At 36.6% G+C, this 18,713-nt stretch overlaps 1 protein-coding gene across 1 annotated transcript in view; it reads left to right on the top strand.

Moving 5' to 3' along the window:
• The first annotated feature begins 5,724 nt into the window (after positions 1-5,724).
• NEK10 (NIMA related kinase 10) overlaps positions 5,725-18,713 on the top strand; it is a 77,173-nt gene continuing 64,184 nt past the window's right edge. Inside the window, 18 exon segments of the mRNA XM_063157063.1 lie at positions 5,725-5,769; positions 5,771-5,799; positions 6,118-6,178; positions 7,309-7,439; positions 7,934-7,941; positions 7,944-8,028; positions 10,305-10,347; positions 10,350-10,394; positions 10,874-10,915; positions 11,476-11,554; positions 11,904-11,971; positions 13,017-13,096; positions 14,081-14,161; positions 15,464-15,541; positions 15,543-15,709; positions 15,759-15,788; positions 16,136-16,240; positions 16,741-16,802. Coding sequence (XP_063013133.1) covers positions 5,725-5,769; positions 5,771-5,799; positions 6,118-6,178; positions 7,309-7,439; positions 7,934-7,941; positions 7,944-8,028; positions 10,305-10,347; positions 10,350-10,394; positions 10,874-10,915; positions 11,476-11,554; positions 11,904-11,971; positions 13,017-13,096; positions 14,081-14,161; positions 15,464-15,541; positions 15,543-15,709; positions 15,759-15,788; positions 16,136-16,240; positions 16,741-16,802 — 1,239 coding nt within the window.

The following is an 18,713-nucleotide window of genomic DNA, read 5'->3' as shown; positions in this document are numbered from 1 at the left end:
TTGGGGCCGCTTCTGTTTTCATTGCCCGGGGGGCGCTGGGGGCGGGCCCGGCCGGGCTTCCCCGTGCCCATGGCAACGGCGCCGGGCCGCGCAGCACGGCGGCTCGCGGTTGGCCGGCGGGCCAAGAAGAGGGGAGGCGATTGGCTGAGGGGCCCTGTCCTGGCGGAGCGAGCGTCGCCGTGGCCGAGCCGCGGAGCGGGGTGGGGGGAGCGGAGCCGCTGAGGGAGCGCGGGGAGCGGGACGGAGGGACGGGAACACGGGGGGACGCGGGGCTGGGACGGGAGAGTCCAGGGCAGGGGAAGCGGTGCAATGTCCCCATCCTCCTCCCGTTCCGCTTAATGGCGTGCTCCACAGCCCTGCTCCTTCACCAGCTCTGGGTAGGCATTGAACGACCTCGTGGTTCCCAGAGGCTCTGAGGAATGGCGGTACCATTCCCTATAAAGGTCTGCTTGGTAGTGGGAGCGGAGAGGGTGAACTTCAAAGAGCTACGTGTTACTCTCGAGTTGATACTCACCTGAGCTGCTCATTACGCCTCAGAAATCCCCTCTTGTTTTCTCTCTCTTTTTTTTTACTTATTTATTTTTTTCTTTTTTCTCTTACATATGTGAACTGCTGTTTAACAGGATGGATTTAGGCAGACTTTCCTCTACAGAGGAAAGTTACACTCTGGAAATTAACCAAGAGACTGACCTTTGATGGACCCAGCACTCTGAGAATAGGCCTGGCCATTTATGGAAACAGAAAAAAGCAAAAGACAATCCCAAAACAGCAGTAGCTTAAATGTTTTCATTTGTCAGGAAAACAAGGAAGAACCTTACTCTTGTTAACTTTTAGAGAATCTCCAAAGAATTAATTAAAGAAAGATTGAGACATATATATGTGTGTGGAAGTTTTTGTGTGTAAGAAACACATGGATTTCCATATTGATTCAGTTAATGAAGTGAAAGAAATATTCTTCAAACATTGTCTATGTGGGTTCTTCAATACAATTTCCTAGACATAGGCTATCACTGGTGGGGATCTGTTATGACTGCCATGCTCTTTGAGAACAAGAGGGGAAGCCAGCCAGAAGTCCCTTTTTTCCCCACCAGACTAGGTAAGGAAAAGTACCTTTTGGGAATTTTTCATCACTTTTGATGCTTCCTTTGCCATTATTTTGGCCATGTTTGAAATAAATTTCTGTTTCAACAATAATATATTTCTAATTTCTCTTTTAGGAAGTGAATTTTCACCTGACCTTCATCTGACCCTGATTATGGTATTAGATGAGGTATTAGATACATTCCTATCCAGCAACAGCATCAAAAGTCTTATTAAAGCCACCATATCTACTGCTTCTTTATCCACCCTAAGCCTGTTATCCTGTGTATGATTAGACAGTGGAATTCAGCCACTGCGGTGATTAAGAAAGGAGTTCAAGGGAAAATCTAGAAACTAGTTGGCTTACAAATTGTCCGTATCCACTACTTATTGCTAGTAAAGATTTTAAGGAATGTGAGACATCTTGTTGAAGAGACCATTACACTGTAGTCAGTGGGGGTAGATTCATCCTCCAACACTTCTTTGTGGTTTTGTTTGTTTTGAGGCTTGTTTTTACCTTCTGAAGCTTATGTGCTTATGTCATCTGGGACAGATACTAGGCTGGGCCACAGATCAAGTCTGGGGTAATTCCTTTGTCTCCTGTTTCTCATCATGTGGATTCTTTCATTTCTGACGGGGTTCTTGGAGCATTTCTTGTCCTGTCCTGCATTCCAGTGCTGTCAGAATGCATCTCTCTTCCTGTGTAATTGAATCAGCATAACTAATTAAATGTAATTATCCCCAGTTAAAATGAATGCATTACTATTGCTCTAATTCCATTGTCTTAAATGGAATTAAATGAGACTGTGCTGTAAAGGCATTTTTCTCTTAATGTGTCTCTGTTCTTCAAAAGAGTTGTCTGATTTCAGTTTTTATTTGGCACAACTAGTGAGAGCTGTTTGGTGTGTTTCTTACACATTCCTCATGGCTGGTGTCATAGCAGGGGGATAGTTATGAGGACAGTGAATAGCCTGGCTCCATGGAATCCATGGAAATTTCTGCTGGCACGAGTAAAGAAGAAACACGGGGTGGGAACTTACTTGGTGACTTCAGGAAAGTCAAATTACTGTGAGAATAGGTAAGGAAATATTAATGTCTGTTTTCTCTCAGGTTTCTGGCTGATAGAAGGAAAATTGAGTTGTTTCTGTTTGTCTGCCCCTCACTCATGGTGCTGATATACCTACCTGATTTAATGACTGGCTACTGATGGGCTTTCTGCTCTTCTCCCTTGATTTACACGGGTGCATTCCTGCCCTGTCAGCAGGGGCACTCATCTGTGCCAGTGAGCTAAATTGGCAGGAAAGTAACAGTATAAATGGAGGTGTGTTGTTTTCTGTGTGTTTAGCTTTCTAAACTGGCTCAGGTTTGGGTCAGGTCAGCTGAAGAAGTAGAGAAGAATTGCTGGTGGAAGGGAAGGAATGGGGAAAGCCATTTTCACTGGCAGCTGGCTGTTCATTAATTAGTCTAATCTCTGTAGTAAGGTGAAGGGCATAACATTCTAAGCTGCATGGATAAATCCTCCTTCCTGCATGTTGTCCCTGCCCTTGTACAGTAGAAGTGCTTTGGAGACAAGGCAATCAGGGCTAAAGTAGGAGAGATTATTTGTAACCTGAATCAGGTTTCCCAGTCCAGTGCATCTGAGATAATGCCGGACTGACAGACTAAAGAGATCACTGCAGGGTCAGTTTGTGGCCAGAGCTGGCCTCTTTCCTGAAGGGCTTCTTCCTGACCTGTGCTGACTTGTTGGCCTCTAGGAAACAGAGAGGTAACCTCAGGGTGAGTCCTCAGCGCTGGGTGAGTGTTGTATCCTTGAGTGACCAGTGTCCCTTCATTCTCAGCAGCAGTGAAGGGAATGTGGCTTGATGTTTATCAGGTTCAATTTTGCACAAGGACTTTTAGATCTGTAATGGCAACAAATCTTTAAAATATTTGTCCTCTGTTATTCTGTTTCATCTTTACCAAGGTAGCACTAGAATTGGAATGACAGCCCTAAAGTAAGTTTGGTTGACGGTTGTAAAATGTTCTAAATAATCACTAAAACCTAACAGTTCTGGATTAAATTTTAGCCATAGTGGGAATCCTTCTCTTTGTGGTTTGGAGAGTTAACTCAAGGATTTCACAGGATGCTAAAAATTTTAAGATTTAACTCTGTTTGCTTATGAACAAGTTATTTGTGTGTGGTTTGGTTGTTCTTTAATTGGTTGAAATCTGTTCTTTATGCACAGATACTCATGGTCAAGTAGACAATTTGTGAGTTTCACAGTATTTCCCACTGTGCAAATGTGAGGTGCTTATTGCATAGTGTCATGCCTCAGTAATATTCCAAATGGACAGGGTACTGGGGAGATGATATAAGAATGTCACTGAAATAATACATGGAAATTCTTACTCCTGAGGATTCTTAACGTGCTTAGCAATGTGCATGGCTTCTCTTAACTTTTAATGCTCTTGAAGCAAAGGAAGTAAATGCTTTGAGCAAACTGCATTCAGTTTAGTCTGAACTCAGTAGTTTTGTCTGCTGAGTGGTGGAACAAATCCTGTTTATATTCCTTCCCTGGTAATAACTGGTGCCACAGAAATATTCTGGGATGTTTTTTAATAACCTTGAGCAGATACATGGGAGAGAGGAGAGGAGTTTCTTGTGGATCCAGAGCAATGATTCCCTGTAGTAGGATAAAGGCTTGTTTAAAAGACTAGACATGGATGAACTGGGCTTACAGGCCACTTCCGAGAGGGATTTGATACAGTGCACGAGTTCATACTGTCAGTAGTTGCATTTTGGGTAGCTCTATGATGTGAGATTGTGTAACTGGAAAAATGACTCTGATGTTCATTTGGGAAGGAGCAGCTTCTGGTAGTTTACAATGCTTTTGTTTCATGACTAGTTTTCTTCTTCTTCTTTGCCTTTATGAGGAGGAGAAGTAAAAATCAGTAGCAGAGGAATTCTACATTGCACGAAAAGGAGGCCGTCAGGTTTGATACAGAAAATCCTCTTAAGGACACACCAAAGGGAACATCCAAACAGTCCATGTTTAGTGAACAGTAAAATAGGTGGAAAGGATCAGACAGTGGTATTATATCTATGGTTTTTAAATTGAAAGTGCTCCACCATGCTACTGCTGTATGTAATTCTCCAGGATAATTCTAAAGCCCCAGCCTGTGCCTGACCATTCTTTTTTTTTTCACTCAGAGAAGGATCTGTATCAATATAGTTGCTTTTGTTGCAGCAAGAGATTCCTCTTGAGTATCCTCTTTCCACATCTTTCTGTATTTTTCTAGGGCTTTAGAAGATTTTCAGTGAACAGGTGTTGTGCACTGTGAAAGTGAGTAGGTCAGGGCTTTTGTGGGAAGTCAGACCTACAGATTGAATGTTTTTATGCAGGGATTTAATGTGTGCTAATGGCCCTGATGAGGCCATGCCATACAGATCTGCTCATCTGTGGAAAGAAGCGGTGTGTCCCACTGCAAGGAAAGCAGGTAGGTTTGGTATAAGACATTGAGAAGGCCTAGATTCTAAACTGCTGAAAATTTCTGTTATTCTTTGACAGACTGTGTGATCAATAGATTCACAGAATGGTTGAGGTTGGAAGAGACCTTAAGATCATTGAGTTACAAGTCTCTGCCATGGCAGAAGTACCTGTCACTCTATAGCAGATTGATCACAGCCCCATCCAGCTTGACCTTGGACACTTCCAGGGATGTCCACAACGTCTCTGGGCAACCTGTTCTGGTACCTCATCACCGTCACAGTAAAGAATTTCCTCCTAATATATAATCTAAACCTGACTTTTTTGGTGTACAGTCATCATCCCCTTGTCCTAACACCACATACCCGTGTAAAAAGTCCCTTTCCAACTCTTCTGTAGACCTCTTTAGACAGTGGGCTGCTGCTGGATATCTCCCTTGGAGCCTTCTTTTCTCCAGGCCAAACAACCCCCCCACTCTCAGCTTCTCTCAGCACAGGGGAGGTGCTCCAGCCCTCTGATCCTCTTTGTAGCCTTCTGGACTCACTCCGGCAGGTCCCTGTTGTGCTGATGGGAGCCCCAGAGCTGCATGCAGTAGTCCAGGTGGGGTCTCAGGAGAGTCAAGTAGAGGGAGAGAATCACATCTCTCAGCTCACTGTATGCATCTCGTTTTTTTTTTTTGTCAGATACCTCCTTTTTCTACCCTTCATTTGACTTGTTTATTTGGATAATATAACTATTAAATTCTCTGTTGTCTGGACAACAGCTTGTTGTTGACAACCTTGATGTTAGCCTGTAAGCATTGCTGTAATATAAGCAGCCAATTCACAGAGAGAAATAATGGCAAGAAGATTAAATAAAAGGAAAAGTCATAATAAAAAAATACATGAAAGAGCAAGACAGTATTGTCTATGCATGTGTTGGGAAACCAAGGTTTTTGTATGTTAGGTTAAAAGCTTTCTTATTAATATCTGGAATTTCAAAGGATATCCTGATATAATACCCAAGGCTTCATGCTGAGAAAATGGCAAAGTTGTTTTTGTTTTTTCTGTCTAAAACCAGTAAACTGGTATCGATTGATTCTATAAGCAAACATGTGTTCCTTTTGCTGCAGTGATATAATTCTCTGTATCTACTTTGCTTTTAAGGAAGAGTTTTATCATTATAATAATGATACACAATGCCTGATCAGGACAAAAAGTTGAAGAGCACAGCAAAAGCAATAAAAACAAAAGCCTTCTGGGATCTCTATGAGGTGTAGTATCTGACGTTTTACTTTGAACTTCAGTGGGACTCGTGTGGAATTTACACTGGCTGCCAAAGCAGAATGCTTCAATTTGAAGTTCAGTATAAACATGACAACTGTTACTCTGGTCACAAAGTTTATTTACACCTATGTTGACTTAAGGCATTCTGGAGAAGCTGTGAATTGTGCTGTATGCAAAAGTGGACACCAGGCAACGCTAGAAAACTTTATTTTCTGTCAGTAGCATTGTTGCTTGTTGACCTTTTTTTCACTTATGGAAATACTTTTATGTAACTATTAACACGCACTGTTGTGGCTTTTTCCTAGGGATTATTCTGATCTAAAATGGCTTCAGTCTCTCTTAAGTGTTCAGTCAAGGAACCAACAGGTATTTTTCAATAACTGTTATTAAATGCTTTAGAATTATAATTAATGGTGATTATGGTTTCTGGCATATGCTTAGAACATTATGTACTATAGTGACTAAAACATGTTAGCAAAATCTTGAATGGAAGATGTCTTTCATCTTGTCTCTTTTTTCTTGGCAGCATTAGACCTTCTGTGTGGCACAAATCACATTTAGAATGGGTAAAAGAATGAAACTGATCCATTTCCCATTCTACTATACCATATTATTTATTTTAACAGGAAGAAAATTAAAATTGCTTTATTTTGTATCCTGAGCAGGTTTTATCCAGGTATTGTTGCATATATTAAAATAGCATAGCAGATTTTTTTTTCCTCTGTGCCCTTTCACAATGTCACACGAAGGTAGGCTTAAAGATGTGTGAGTAACAGCATGGGGGAGAGTGGTACAGAATATAAAATAAGATCAGCATTTTAACCATAAACAATTTGTCTTTGAAGAATAACACCTCAGCTAAAAATATCCAGGGCTTAAATACCAACTTACAGGAGAAAGTCAAATCTCCTTCACCTCAGCTCACATAGTGAAGCTTGTATTTGCCATTTGAAGCGAAGAAAACCAACACATGATTATGGGTGTGAGTCTTTGGAATCACAGAACATTTTCTCCCTTTCAATTTTGTAAAAAGATATGACAAAATGACTAAAGGATTCATCCATGTGAGGTAGGAGTTATGCACTTTCTACCTGGTTAGAGGTCTGGAATTGCTTCTGAGCAGAAAGCTGAAACATGTAAGTTGTACAACCTAAAAAGAATGTGAAGGCTGTGCAGTTGTGGAGTTGGGACAGGTAAGAAACACAGATAATGAGCATGTGTTGCAGATTTTGTCAAGCTTTGCTATCATAAATTTAAAAAGACGTCATTCTTCACCTTTTACTTACCTCTCAGTACTTGTTTTTCAGTCTTGCTTTGCATCAATTTTCTACCATGTCAGTGTTGTTTTCCAGAGGAGGTGTGTGTTTTCTAGAATGGCTAGTTTTAGGTCCAAAGTTCAAGTCAGAACTTGAGAAAACGTACTTTGGCATGATAATGTTCTCAGAAAACTTAAATTGCAGCATTTGCCTCATGACTACTATCCCTTCCCTCTTTAGCTTCCAGCTATATATATTGAAAGTGGTCAAACTAGTGTGACAAGAACTTGGCAAAATGTCAAAAGCGATGAACAGCAGTCCAATGGTCAATGCCAAGCATCAACAGAAGCTGTTGAGCTTGAGAAATTTAGGTAAAAATAATTTAAAGCTGATCATGACACACTCATATCCCTGAACGAGAGATACCTTTATGTATCTAATGATATCACCTTGTTGAGGTGTTGAAGGCATTTGTTTTTTTACATATGTACTATTTCCTTGTACTTTTCATGTTAATCCAGTATTTGAGATGAGAATTACGTACTTCTAATTTTTAAACCTGTTTATGTTCCTGCCTTTGTAAGTTTCAACCTTTCCTACTCAGCAGAGTATACTAGTGAGAGTGAATAAACTCATTTAAAATGTCATAATTTCTTTATTTGGAGAAACTATACCATTCTGATAGTCCCAAATTATGCACGAGACAGCTGTTAATGTCTGCCAATATGAAATCGTGTTATTCTGTGGTAACTGCTGGTATGACATTTCTTAGTTTTTGTTGCTAATGTTAAGTTGTAGCAGAGCAAAACTTTCTTGTGGCAAGTTAATTTGTAATTCACCATTTTTCTTTTTTTTTTCTTTTTAGTGTGACCTACAAAATGAGAGAAATTTTAGCAAGCATCCCAAGCATCAGCTGTTTCAAGATATCTTTACAACATTAGTTAAGGACAGACTTACCTGCAGATCAGTATATGAAACACATTCATAACCAAGAAGGCAGGCTGCTTTCTTGCCTTCCATGAAGAAGCAAAATGCATGGATAATATCCCATATTGCTACAACACACCTTTCTGTGGAAATTACCAGCAGCACTTGTGGTTGTATTAATTCACCACTTGTGTATTGGCTTTGAGGAGCAATGCCCAGGTTAGTGGAACAGAAGAACACAGGACTGGGTATATGACAAACCTTGGGTGACCAAAATTCTAACTGCTATGTTTTCTTGATCATTCATCTGTATATGACGTCTGTAATCTGTGATTTGCTTCTTGAATTTATTGCACTGATTCTGTTTGTATTTTATGGTCTGCTGCCTTTATAGTGAAAGGCCTGTGGTTTCCATAAAATTCAGATGAGTTGATGCCATTTGTTTGTGTTTATTTGTATTTCTGTGTATGACAGGATTGGAAAGGGTAATAACTTTTCTTATGCTGTTCTCATTTGTGTGAGGAAAAAGTACAGGACCTTACAAAAATAGAGGGGGCAGAGAAAGATATTTTCAGGGGAAAAAAAGGTGTATTTTCTAGATTTTTTTTTACTATTCTCCTTTGCAGTGTATTGTATTTTCCTTTTTAAAGCCCGAATACATTTTCTAAAAAAACCCTTAAGTGGTACAGAAGTTTAAAGATGGAATCCTAGAGCACTTAAAGGTATTAATATGCTACTACTAGAGGAATTTAAAAACATCACATGGTTTGCTTATACCTTTATTCACAACCAACTGGGGAACTAGGGGTGTCTTCTTTGATTATTTAAATGACAGTGAGTTTAAAACAGATTATTTAAGTGGTTTTTAAATCTGGTACCCTTTTTTACATGTGAACTCAGTATTCACCAGTGGGAGGTCAGTGGCTCAGCTTCATTTGCCAGAAATCCAAGAATAGCTTACACTGTGATTTCCCAAGTTCTGTTTATACATTGTGACATACTTGGCTTATATTTTGGTTTTCTTTGGTGTTCTTTGTGATAGTGATATTGCAAAACAAGCCTCTTGTATTAAGAATGAAAGCACCCGGGCAAGGTTGGTGAAACAAGCATAAATTAGTAGATATGTAGATAAGCTGGATATACCCTGGTGTGTCTAGTAATGTGTGTTGTAAATGTAACTGTAGTAGAAGGGGCTCTCAAATGTTAATCAGGCTCAGGGAGTGACTGTCGACCACGGTAATATCTTCAGGCCACTTTAAAATCTGACCTACAAATTTTGCATGCTGTTTTCTTTCCATGAAAGTTTTGTGCTGTTCTGAAGTAGCCAATTATGGAATCATAATGATAAATGGTATTACTAGGGCAGAATATTGGCATAAAAGGGCTGAGAGTTTGTTAGTATCTATTTGTAAAACGTTTATTTTTATGGAATTATTTTTAGCTGTTGGCGTCATTCCCAAATGCAAATGATGAAATGGGAAGAGAGCTGCCATGACCCATACACTTTTTCTGTTTCCAAGAAACCTATCCAAACAAATTTTGTCCTCTCAGTTAAAACAGCAACAAAAAACATATGGCAAAGATGTCTAATTTTAGGTTTATTTTAAATAGGAAAATGGGGATATATACTTTCAACAGGCAATGGAAATAGTGATTCCTTTACTGGTATTTTGTGCAGGATTACTGCCCCTGGACACTTTCTGCAAATCTGATTTGTATTTTCTGCTATGTCTTATGCTGGTGAATCATATGGAGAAATATAAAGGAGGAAGTTGTATATCAAAATACAATCCTATTTCAAGAACATTTGAACTAAATAACAATTTATTTCTAGCATAATACAATTAGAATTTTTAAAAGCCAGGATAGATTATGAAAATTCAAAAGAATATTTTAAATATAGCTATTTTTACTTCTGTAGCACCCATATTTTTGCATAAGTGTATTTTGTGCACTGAAGTTTGCTCTGTGGTTTCTCATTTACTTTGTTCTTTTGGGCCTCAATTCAACCACTAAAAGTTTATATCAAAGCACAGTTAGTTTGTTCTTACAGATGAGCATGTACTTTCCTTCATCAGTCCAGTGATAATAAGTCATGGCTGGTAATGCTCATATAATGTAATCAATTTATTTATAGCTGCCACTGTGATTCAGTATAAATGGTATTAAAAGTTCTATGGTATAGTGTGTTGAACAGTTGTTGTAGCTCACTAATGATCTGGTCAATTGATCCTGAATCAAACTGTTTTATGTAAGTATTTAAACACTTTTTAAATTGCATTTGATTTATGTTTTAAATATTTAATTTACAGGCAATGGGTTATTCAAGCTCCGTGCATGCATTTTCTTAGATCTTATTAATCTGCCTGAGATTATTAATAAGAGATCCATGCTACCAGGTCAGTATGTCAAAACGTTTCTTGCTTGGATCAGGGGATGCTTGTAAGTGCCACGTGTACAGTTGTGTTGGTGCTTGTGTATAAAAACATTTGTTCTTATGAATGCACATGTACATGTATGCATGTATATTTCTGTATGTGAGGATGAGAATTGCAAACAAACTGATTTCAAGGGTGGTTTTAAACCATTGCTGTATAACTTGCTCAATTTCTGTTGTTCTTTATGTCATGTCTGTTGTTGCTGACCCTAACAAGGAAACTGTAAATCTCCATAACAGATGGCTTGGTCATTGCTCTGAGCCCTAGACTTGGTATTTGACTTTATCACAAAGATTGGTAAAATTCTCATAATGTAGTTACTGAAGGAAACTGAAAGCTCCAGTTTAAGAACCTTTAACATTCCACCTCTGTGTGGAATTTTTATTTATCTACTTATTATAAGTAATTCTGAAGATTTTTTTTTTTTAATTTTTCTGTAGGAAATGCTCCACAGCCTGGGTGGAATTGAAAATCTAGGTCAAGTAGAATTTCTCATAGTACCTTTGTCCATTATGTTGCCTGTCAGTTTATTACGATTAAAATGATATATACTGTAAAAAGCAGTGTACAGATATTCTTGGTTTACAGAAAGAAGTGAGTCTGTTTCTCTGTTTTCACATGAGAAGTTGGTGTGGGTTTTTTCACTAGTTTTCAAGACAACTGTCCTATAATCTAGCTGCATTCATCTAGGATTTCTAGTTAGGAGACTTCAGAAATGCCTCCTGAAGTGGGAGAAGAATTAGAAAAGTCAACGCAATTGGTTCAGTCAAAAGAAACTGTAGACTTTTGAAGGGAGATGAGCAAAGTCACCCTGCACTGTAGCAAATGACTTTTCAAAGGGAGAAGCATAGTGATAATTTATTTTTTAAATGTTGAAACAGGTTTAAACCTTGTGGCTACACCACTATTGCATTACAGAATTTTTTTCATGAAACAGATGCACCACCTACAGGCTCTACCTGTGAAGAACAGTCTAGGTTTATGAAGTCTGTAAACTTTTTTGTCTTAATGGTATCCTTTATTTTTCCTCCCCTTCTTGTAGTATATGGAAACAGTAGCAAATTGTTATCTTAATTACAAGGAAGAGCAGCGCAATGTAGACAAGTTGGTCAACATGACATGTAGGTACAGTAGCTGATAACAGAAATCATAAGGCTACCCACAACTTTTTGTGTGAGGCTTAAAATGTTTAAAATACTTCAGGTTGTCATTAAGTAAGACAGTAGTATATTTACTGTAGGCATCATCACATGAGTAAAAGCTAAAATTCCTGTAGAAGGGAGCAGCTTGTTTTTCTACATAAGTAATATTTCTTTAAGAAATTGGTATCTTTTTAAGCATTGAAATAAAAGAGTAAATCGTGCTAGTTATGGTTCAAAGAAGTTATACAGTATTTTTCTCTGTTATCTGACTGGTAAAATAAAAATATTAGTGAGAGAGTCAATTTGTGTGTCTTCGTTTGTTCCATAGATATTTTCCAAAAGCTTGCTGCTGTTAGAAATCAAAGGGAATAAGATATAACAAGTGGAGCACATAAAGTAAGTGCTTTATAAAATTGTTAATTTTATTGAATTAGCTACTTAATAGAATAAAGTATGCTTTACAGATTTGACATAGGTGGAAATAAATTCCTTACCTTGTCAGTCTTGTAAGATAAGATAATATCTGTGTTTTACAGATGTATTAATATTATCATAAAAATAAGTTCTTCTCTGTAAGTTAATTGGTCTGATGTATGATTATTGGCTGTTTGAGAGAAACAGATTGTAAACATTTGGACTAAACATTTGTTCTATAAAAAGTAGTGCTCCTGTATACACTGTCCTGAGCTACACCTTACTGTGATTCAAATAGTTTTATATATTTTTAAAATGTAAATATATTTTAAAGTTTTCTTGCACAAATTTCTGCTGTGGTTTTTCACTTGTAAAGTATTCTGTGTCTAAATATTCTGTGTCAACCCAGACATCCATTACTATACATTACCATCAGTCTAAGAATCTGTAATTAACTATTGCTGGTTTGTGGCTAAACAGAGATCCAGTTGAGATCAAAATCAGTATAACTAGGGTTTCATGATTCTGTCATGCTGCAGAAAAACAAAGGCAATTGTGATCATATGCAGACAACCTATTTTTAGAGAATCTAGACAGAGTTTACTTAGATATTAATCATGAACAGAAATACAGACAGGCCCTTAAATTACTGTGCTGTTTAAATATAAGCAGAATATTAACTTTTTACTTCAGGAGGTCTGAGTTAGTGTTCTGAAGTGTTACACAAAACCAAATTTTTACAATGGTGTAATAGAGACATTTTAGCAGTCAAAGAGATGCTAATTGTAATTTGAGAAGAAACATCCTTGCTTGTCCTACTGTGTGTATTCTAAGATTTTAGGTGTATATTTAAGTGTACTTTAAATGTACCTAAGACTTTTAACATATTGTGTAAGGACTTGGTACCTTAATTTTTACTTTTCATTAAATATTTTTATATGTTTCTGAGTCGTAAAATAAAGTAATATACTTTATATTTACACAGAATCACATGTTTACTTACCTTTTTTTTTCATTTTTTTTCCAGACCCTAGTAAATTTATTATTTGCCAGAGACAGTTATGTGGTTTTTGGTGCCCTCCTTGCTCTGACTAGTTTAGTAGAATGGTAGGTTCAACTTAATGTGCCATAATTAACAAAAGCTTTTTCATATTTTCTCTTGACAGAATATTAAAACTGCTCTTTAGGAGGAAAACTTAAATGTTCTTAATTTTATATTGAAGCAATAGAAACTAAATAGAAACTTTGGTCTTTGCAGCAGACTTCTTGTTCATGTGGATGGCTCTGCAATACTGGAATCACAGATTCTGTTTTTTCAATCCTCATGCAGGATTCTGGAATTCCTATTGACTTCCTGCATATGAAAGTCTTCTGTCCTCAGCTTAATATAACAGTGCCTCACAATAATCAGGTAGAATATTGTTCAGTGTAGTAAATAATAAACTCATGCAGTCAAATCCATGTATATGTGCCCTCTTCTCATCAATTAGTGGTAAATAAAGATTAAAAGAGAAAAAAGTAGCCAAAAGGGGGACAGAGCAACTTTCATCTGTAATGGTATTATAGAAGAAAAACTGCTGTTATTGATCTGCTGTCTTCCAGACTTCCCAAAACTCTGATTCAGTTTAATTTGGTTCTAATATCTGTGTTAATTTAAATGATGTTTTACATACATTTTCAACTTCCATTTAACTTTCTTCACTGAGTGGAATGTGGGATTTTGTGTTACATTTGGACTGGGCAATAAAGAGTTTGCGGTATATTACAAATGTTCATAGAAATTGTGGTTGTTTTTAAAAATTAATTTCATTTCCTTAATTATCAGTAAGACACAAAATTTAGTTGTGTCTTTATTTTTACACATTCGCATTCACTTTTTTTTGTACTAGGAAAACTGGAAAATTGTTGCACTATTTCTCTTGACCCAGCATATATTTGTGGCTTTAAGTGCTTGTGTGCACAAGTTGATATTATTACTTAAGACTTGGGGAAAAATAATTCATCAAATGGACAAAGAAGGAGGCTAAAGAGCAATGTGTGTTTTTCATATAATTTCATCTGATATAAATGCCAGGAATAATCAATTTGTAGTCCAGAATGTAGAGAGGAGATAAGTGAGATTGTTGAGAACTTGCTGGTGATATTACATGAATATGATTTTCTCTCTAACAGGTGAGACTTTTTGTGTGGATTAATTATGTTAAAATAAATTGTGACTTTTTTATTTAAGGATGCGTGTATTTAGAGGAATTAGAAAACATGACACTTTAATATAACCAAGGTCAAATTCTGAAACCTGAGTATTTTCAGTCACATACTGATACAGCAAAATCTTTTCCAGCAGTTTCATTGTAATCCATCTTCTCTCTCTCTCCACTGTTGGCCTCCAGTTGCAAATGAGTTACAATGTTATCATAAAGGGATCGCAATCACTTTTCTTGGTCCATCTCTTCCTTGCTCCTGGCAGACTTGAGTGGTTAGATGGGAAAGCATGCTGGGCCCTGACAGTTCCTGGGATGCCCAATATAAATGAGTAAAATTGCAAGACCTAGAGCTGCTGTAGTTTATGCCAGAGGCTGAGTCAGATTCCAAATCCTCTTCATCAGAAAATCATCCATGTTCCTTCAATTGTTTAATCATCTCAGCTAAGCAAAGCATTACTGAATTTTAGTGAGAAACAGAAAGACTATCAAATTTGATTTGATAATACATCACTTATCACCTTTAAAATTCTGAAGAGGTTTTAAAAATTTCATGCTTAACTATTTCACTCATATAAGTGACCTTATATGTGACTAAGACTAGACAAAATTAATATATGAAAAGATTTTATTTAGTTTCTGTGTCAGAAAATGCTGGGCCATATGTAAATCAAAAGTTAGAGATAAGAGTTAGAATTTGAATGTAGACAGGAAGATGGTGAAGTTCAGTGCCAGTTAAGGATCATTTTAAATTCAGATATGAATCTGAATTCACATGTTTCATTAAACACACATGGAGCTTTTTGCTTAAAGTGGAAATGGATATCCTTAACCATATTTTCTATGGGAAGTCCACCTTCATTGCAGTTAATTAAAGTCTTATAAAATCTTTTAAGATATATATCCAATTGCTTTCTAAATATAATATTCAAACTATACTAGAGAAGAATGATGCATTTTTGTGTTATCTGTGGAACTAGGCTATTTGAGTTCCACAGATGGACTTCACAAGTCCATGCAATCAGTGCTACTTGTACTACTAATGCCATTAATAAGAAGATGGTAGCACAGATGACTGCAGCCCACCTGGCCACCTCCCAACCTGGCTGGGGATGCCTGGTTTTTTGTTGTTTTTTTTTTTTTTTTTTTTTTTTTTTTTAATAGTAGATCTCTGTTCTTTTTTAAACTTCCTGTGTTTTCCCCCCTTTTCTAACTGACAATACGAAGTAGTAATGGAGTTATTGTTGAAATTTCTTGCTGATTTTTTTTTTAGGTTCAGAACAGAGTTGCTATGACTCCTTTGTGCAGAGTCACGAGTCAAAGAGCAAATAAAAATGTACAAAGGAATTCCAGTTGCTCAGTTTGCTCCATTCTGATTGCATCAAAATTCTATGGAGTATAGTTTGGATTCTGGTACAGGTTTGTGAAGCTCCTGAGACTACTGTGGAAATTAGAATCTGGGGTAGAATCAAGCAGCTCCTTCATATGTTACAGGAGTAGGTTTTCAGTCCTCAACATTGTGGCAATTGTATAAGACTGTTTGTTCTTTTAAGATATATTTGACCAAGCCCTGTTTTATGAAAGAGCATCTTTGGCTTGTTCAGCTGTATGTGATACCAGCAAAATTTAAAGGACTATTTAGAACATAATGAATAAGCAATATTTTTTCCAGCCTTTTGTATTTCATTGTTATCCTAAGGTGTTTTTCATATTTTTAATGTGTAAACTAAATAATGAATAAGTCATAAATACAGCATTACTGTCTGTTTAGTTCTCCTATTAATCAGACACCTATTTAGTGAGCTAGAATTGTGAATATAATTGATGATGATGGTAAAGGAATTTTCTGTTTAAAGGCTTCTTTTCTTTTTCAAAGTGTTAGCTAATTTAATGAAAACATACAGATTTTCAGAACTTCATGAATGGTTAACAAACACATATTAAGCCATTTTTAACACTGCAACTGCAGCAGGGAGAATCCGGTATCTTCATTTGTCAGATGAACTGAGTCCTGATGAGATACAAGAAAATACTTGCTCACTTCAAGCAGGTAGGTTTATAAGATCTAGTATTCTGTTATGTCTTTATATACACTTGTGCAAAAGGATTAAAATATTACAAATTTGTAAATAATTACACCTGCTTTAAGGAGTAGGAGCATCAAATTGGATTTGTTTATTTTCAAATGAGTGATACCAGCACTTATTTTCAAAAAGTATACTTTTGTTAGAAGGAAGCAAAACGTAAAGTATTGAGAATCTGGGAATCATATGTATTTCTTCACCTGTAAAAACAGTGACAAAAGAGTTATTTATTTATTTAGTTAGTTAGTTAGTTTTGTGTTTAGTATGACATTATTTGATCATATTTTTCTTCACTATTTATATTTTCTATGAAATATCAATATGAATCATATGATTTCAAAGTGGTATTTTAATGACTTGTATTTAGATGAGGATTCATTTGTAGTTATGGAGCAAATTCCTTTTGGAGGAGATTTCTCAATAGAGTCAAATAGCCCTAAATGTTACTTCTGGATTTTTATTCTAGCTAGTTGTGTTGCAATTACTGAACTAGTGCTCAATGAGGCTAATGCTTACCAGGTTGTACAAGTAGGAAGATCTTATTCAGTAAAGTAAGGCATTATAGTTTATAATTTCACGTAATTGTTGTTCTTTGTTATCATAATTTAAGAGATTGGAAATATGCCTGTCTATAATTTTAGTACTTCTGTTTCTTTATTGTTTTACACACAGAGACACAGACACAAAGGTTATCAACATAGGTGTCTGGAAGAATAAACAGCTTTATTCAGACAAGGTTCATTTTGGCATCTCTTACCATGCTTTTGTCATATTCAAAATAAGATAGTAAATAAAAGTAATCACAGAATAAACTGAGAAATGTATATTCTGAATTTCTTGATGTTTATTACAGAAAGCTAATGCAGCTAAAAATTGACATGTTGCTGCTTCACAAACTATTTCTCTTTTCATAAGAGTGTGGTATTTCTGAGAGAATTTCCTGCCATTCTGTCTCCAGGGATAAGCCATTCTTAAAATCCCTGGCTGTATTCCAGACCTTGCCAAGATATAAATATTAAGGGCATTAATATCAGCTAAAAGCTGTAGCCAGCTGTTAAACTCTAAATGTTAAATCAAAGCCTTCAAGTTAGCTTAAAACCCAACTAGAGGTATTCCTGGAGGAACCGAGAGAACAAGAACCTTAAATATGAACAGGAAAGAGGTTTGTGAAGATTTCCTAACTATTGGTTAAGAGAAAATAAATGAAAGTAAGTCTAGAAAAAATATTGGTTTTGCACATTAGAATTGTCAATAAACTGTACTGATTTAGACAACTTTTATCTAAACAATATAATGATATATTTTAGGCTGAGACTGATTTCAGTAAAATAAAATATCATTTTTTTAAATTAAATGGATTTAACAGAGAGGTTTTCTGCATTGCCCCAGCAGTGCATGGTGACTGTTTTGTCAGTAAATCATTTAATTGATGGTACAATGTGCAGAGCTGGAAAAGGTGTTTCAAACTTAACTTCTTCTAGTCATTATGTTAAAAGACATAGACCTCTCTATTTATTTAAACACCAGCCAACATCCCTCTTTCAAATCAGGAAATAGCCTCAAGCATGTTCATTTCTACTGGAGTTCCAGCCTCCAATACCACTGTAGTAATTTTAAATCCTACCTCTTTCTTTTTGCTAATATAACTTAAAGAGTTGCATAGTGAGCAAGGTGAAGCAACTCACTTGGGTTAAAAACAGAGGAAAAAGATGTTTCAGTTATGTGCCAAGGAGGTCAATCTGAGTAACCTGTAAAGGTTTATATCATTGCTGTCAAAGGGCTCTTGAGAACTTTTCCTTCTGCTGTAGCTGCTCTTTACCTGTCTGTCTGTCCTCTGTCCTTGTCACAGCCTTGGCAACAGTCTGCAGTAATTCTGGTAGCAGACAGAATGTGTTTGACTCAGTGGCTCTACTGCACAGCCCAAAACCTAAGTTTAATCATGGTCTAAGCTTAATTCTGCCTTCCTGAGCAGTAGAAGAAAACATCAGAAATTGCAGAAGGGCCTCTGCAGAGATGACATATATTCCCTTCAAGTCTGCTAAAGAGGTGACTAGTGTCCTTCAGGGACCTTGTCAAGTAACTGGGAACAGTATTCCAACTAAATCTACCAGTGCCCATCTATCAGACCTGCCAAGTGGAGAGAACACTTGGAGGATACATGGTTGCATGAATATGGAAGCTGAATTCAGTATGGTTTTCACAAAATTCTAGAGGCATGGACAGACTTCTCAGGCTATTGCTTTTGGTGTTTCTCCAATTTATTTTTATTAAGACTTGAATTTTTTTCTTGACAATTCAAAATATGGTGCCACATGATGACAGGATATATATTGCTGCAATTTCCTTCTCCTATAGAGATAGAAGCATTTCTTCTTTATCTGTTCGCAGGCTCTTTTTGTGGTATCAGTTTAAATGTAACAATGATTTAATTCTTATACA

Source organism: Melospiza melodia, chromosome 1 (genome assembly GCF_035770615.1).
Source record: "Melospiza melodia melodia isolate bMelMel2 chromosome 1, bMelMel2.pri, whole genome shotgun sequence".
NCBI lineage: Eukaryota > Metazoa > Chordata > Aves > Passeriformes > Passerellidae > Melospiza > Melospiza melodia.
This window is presented reverse-complemented; position numbering and strand designations above follow the sequence as displayed.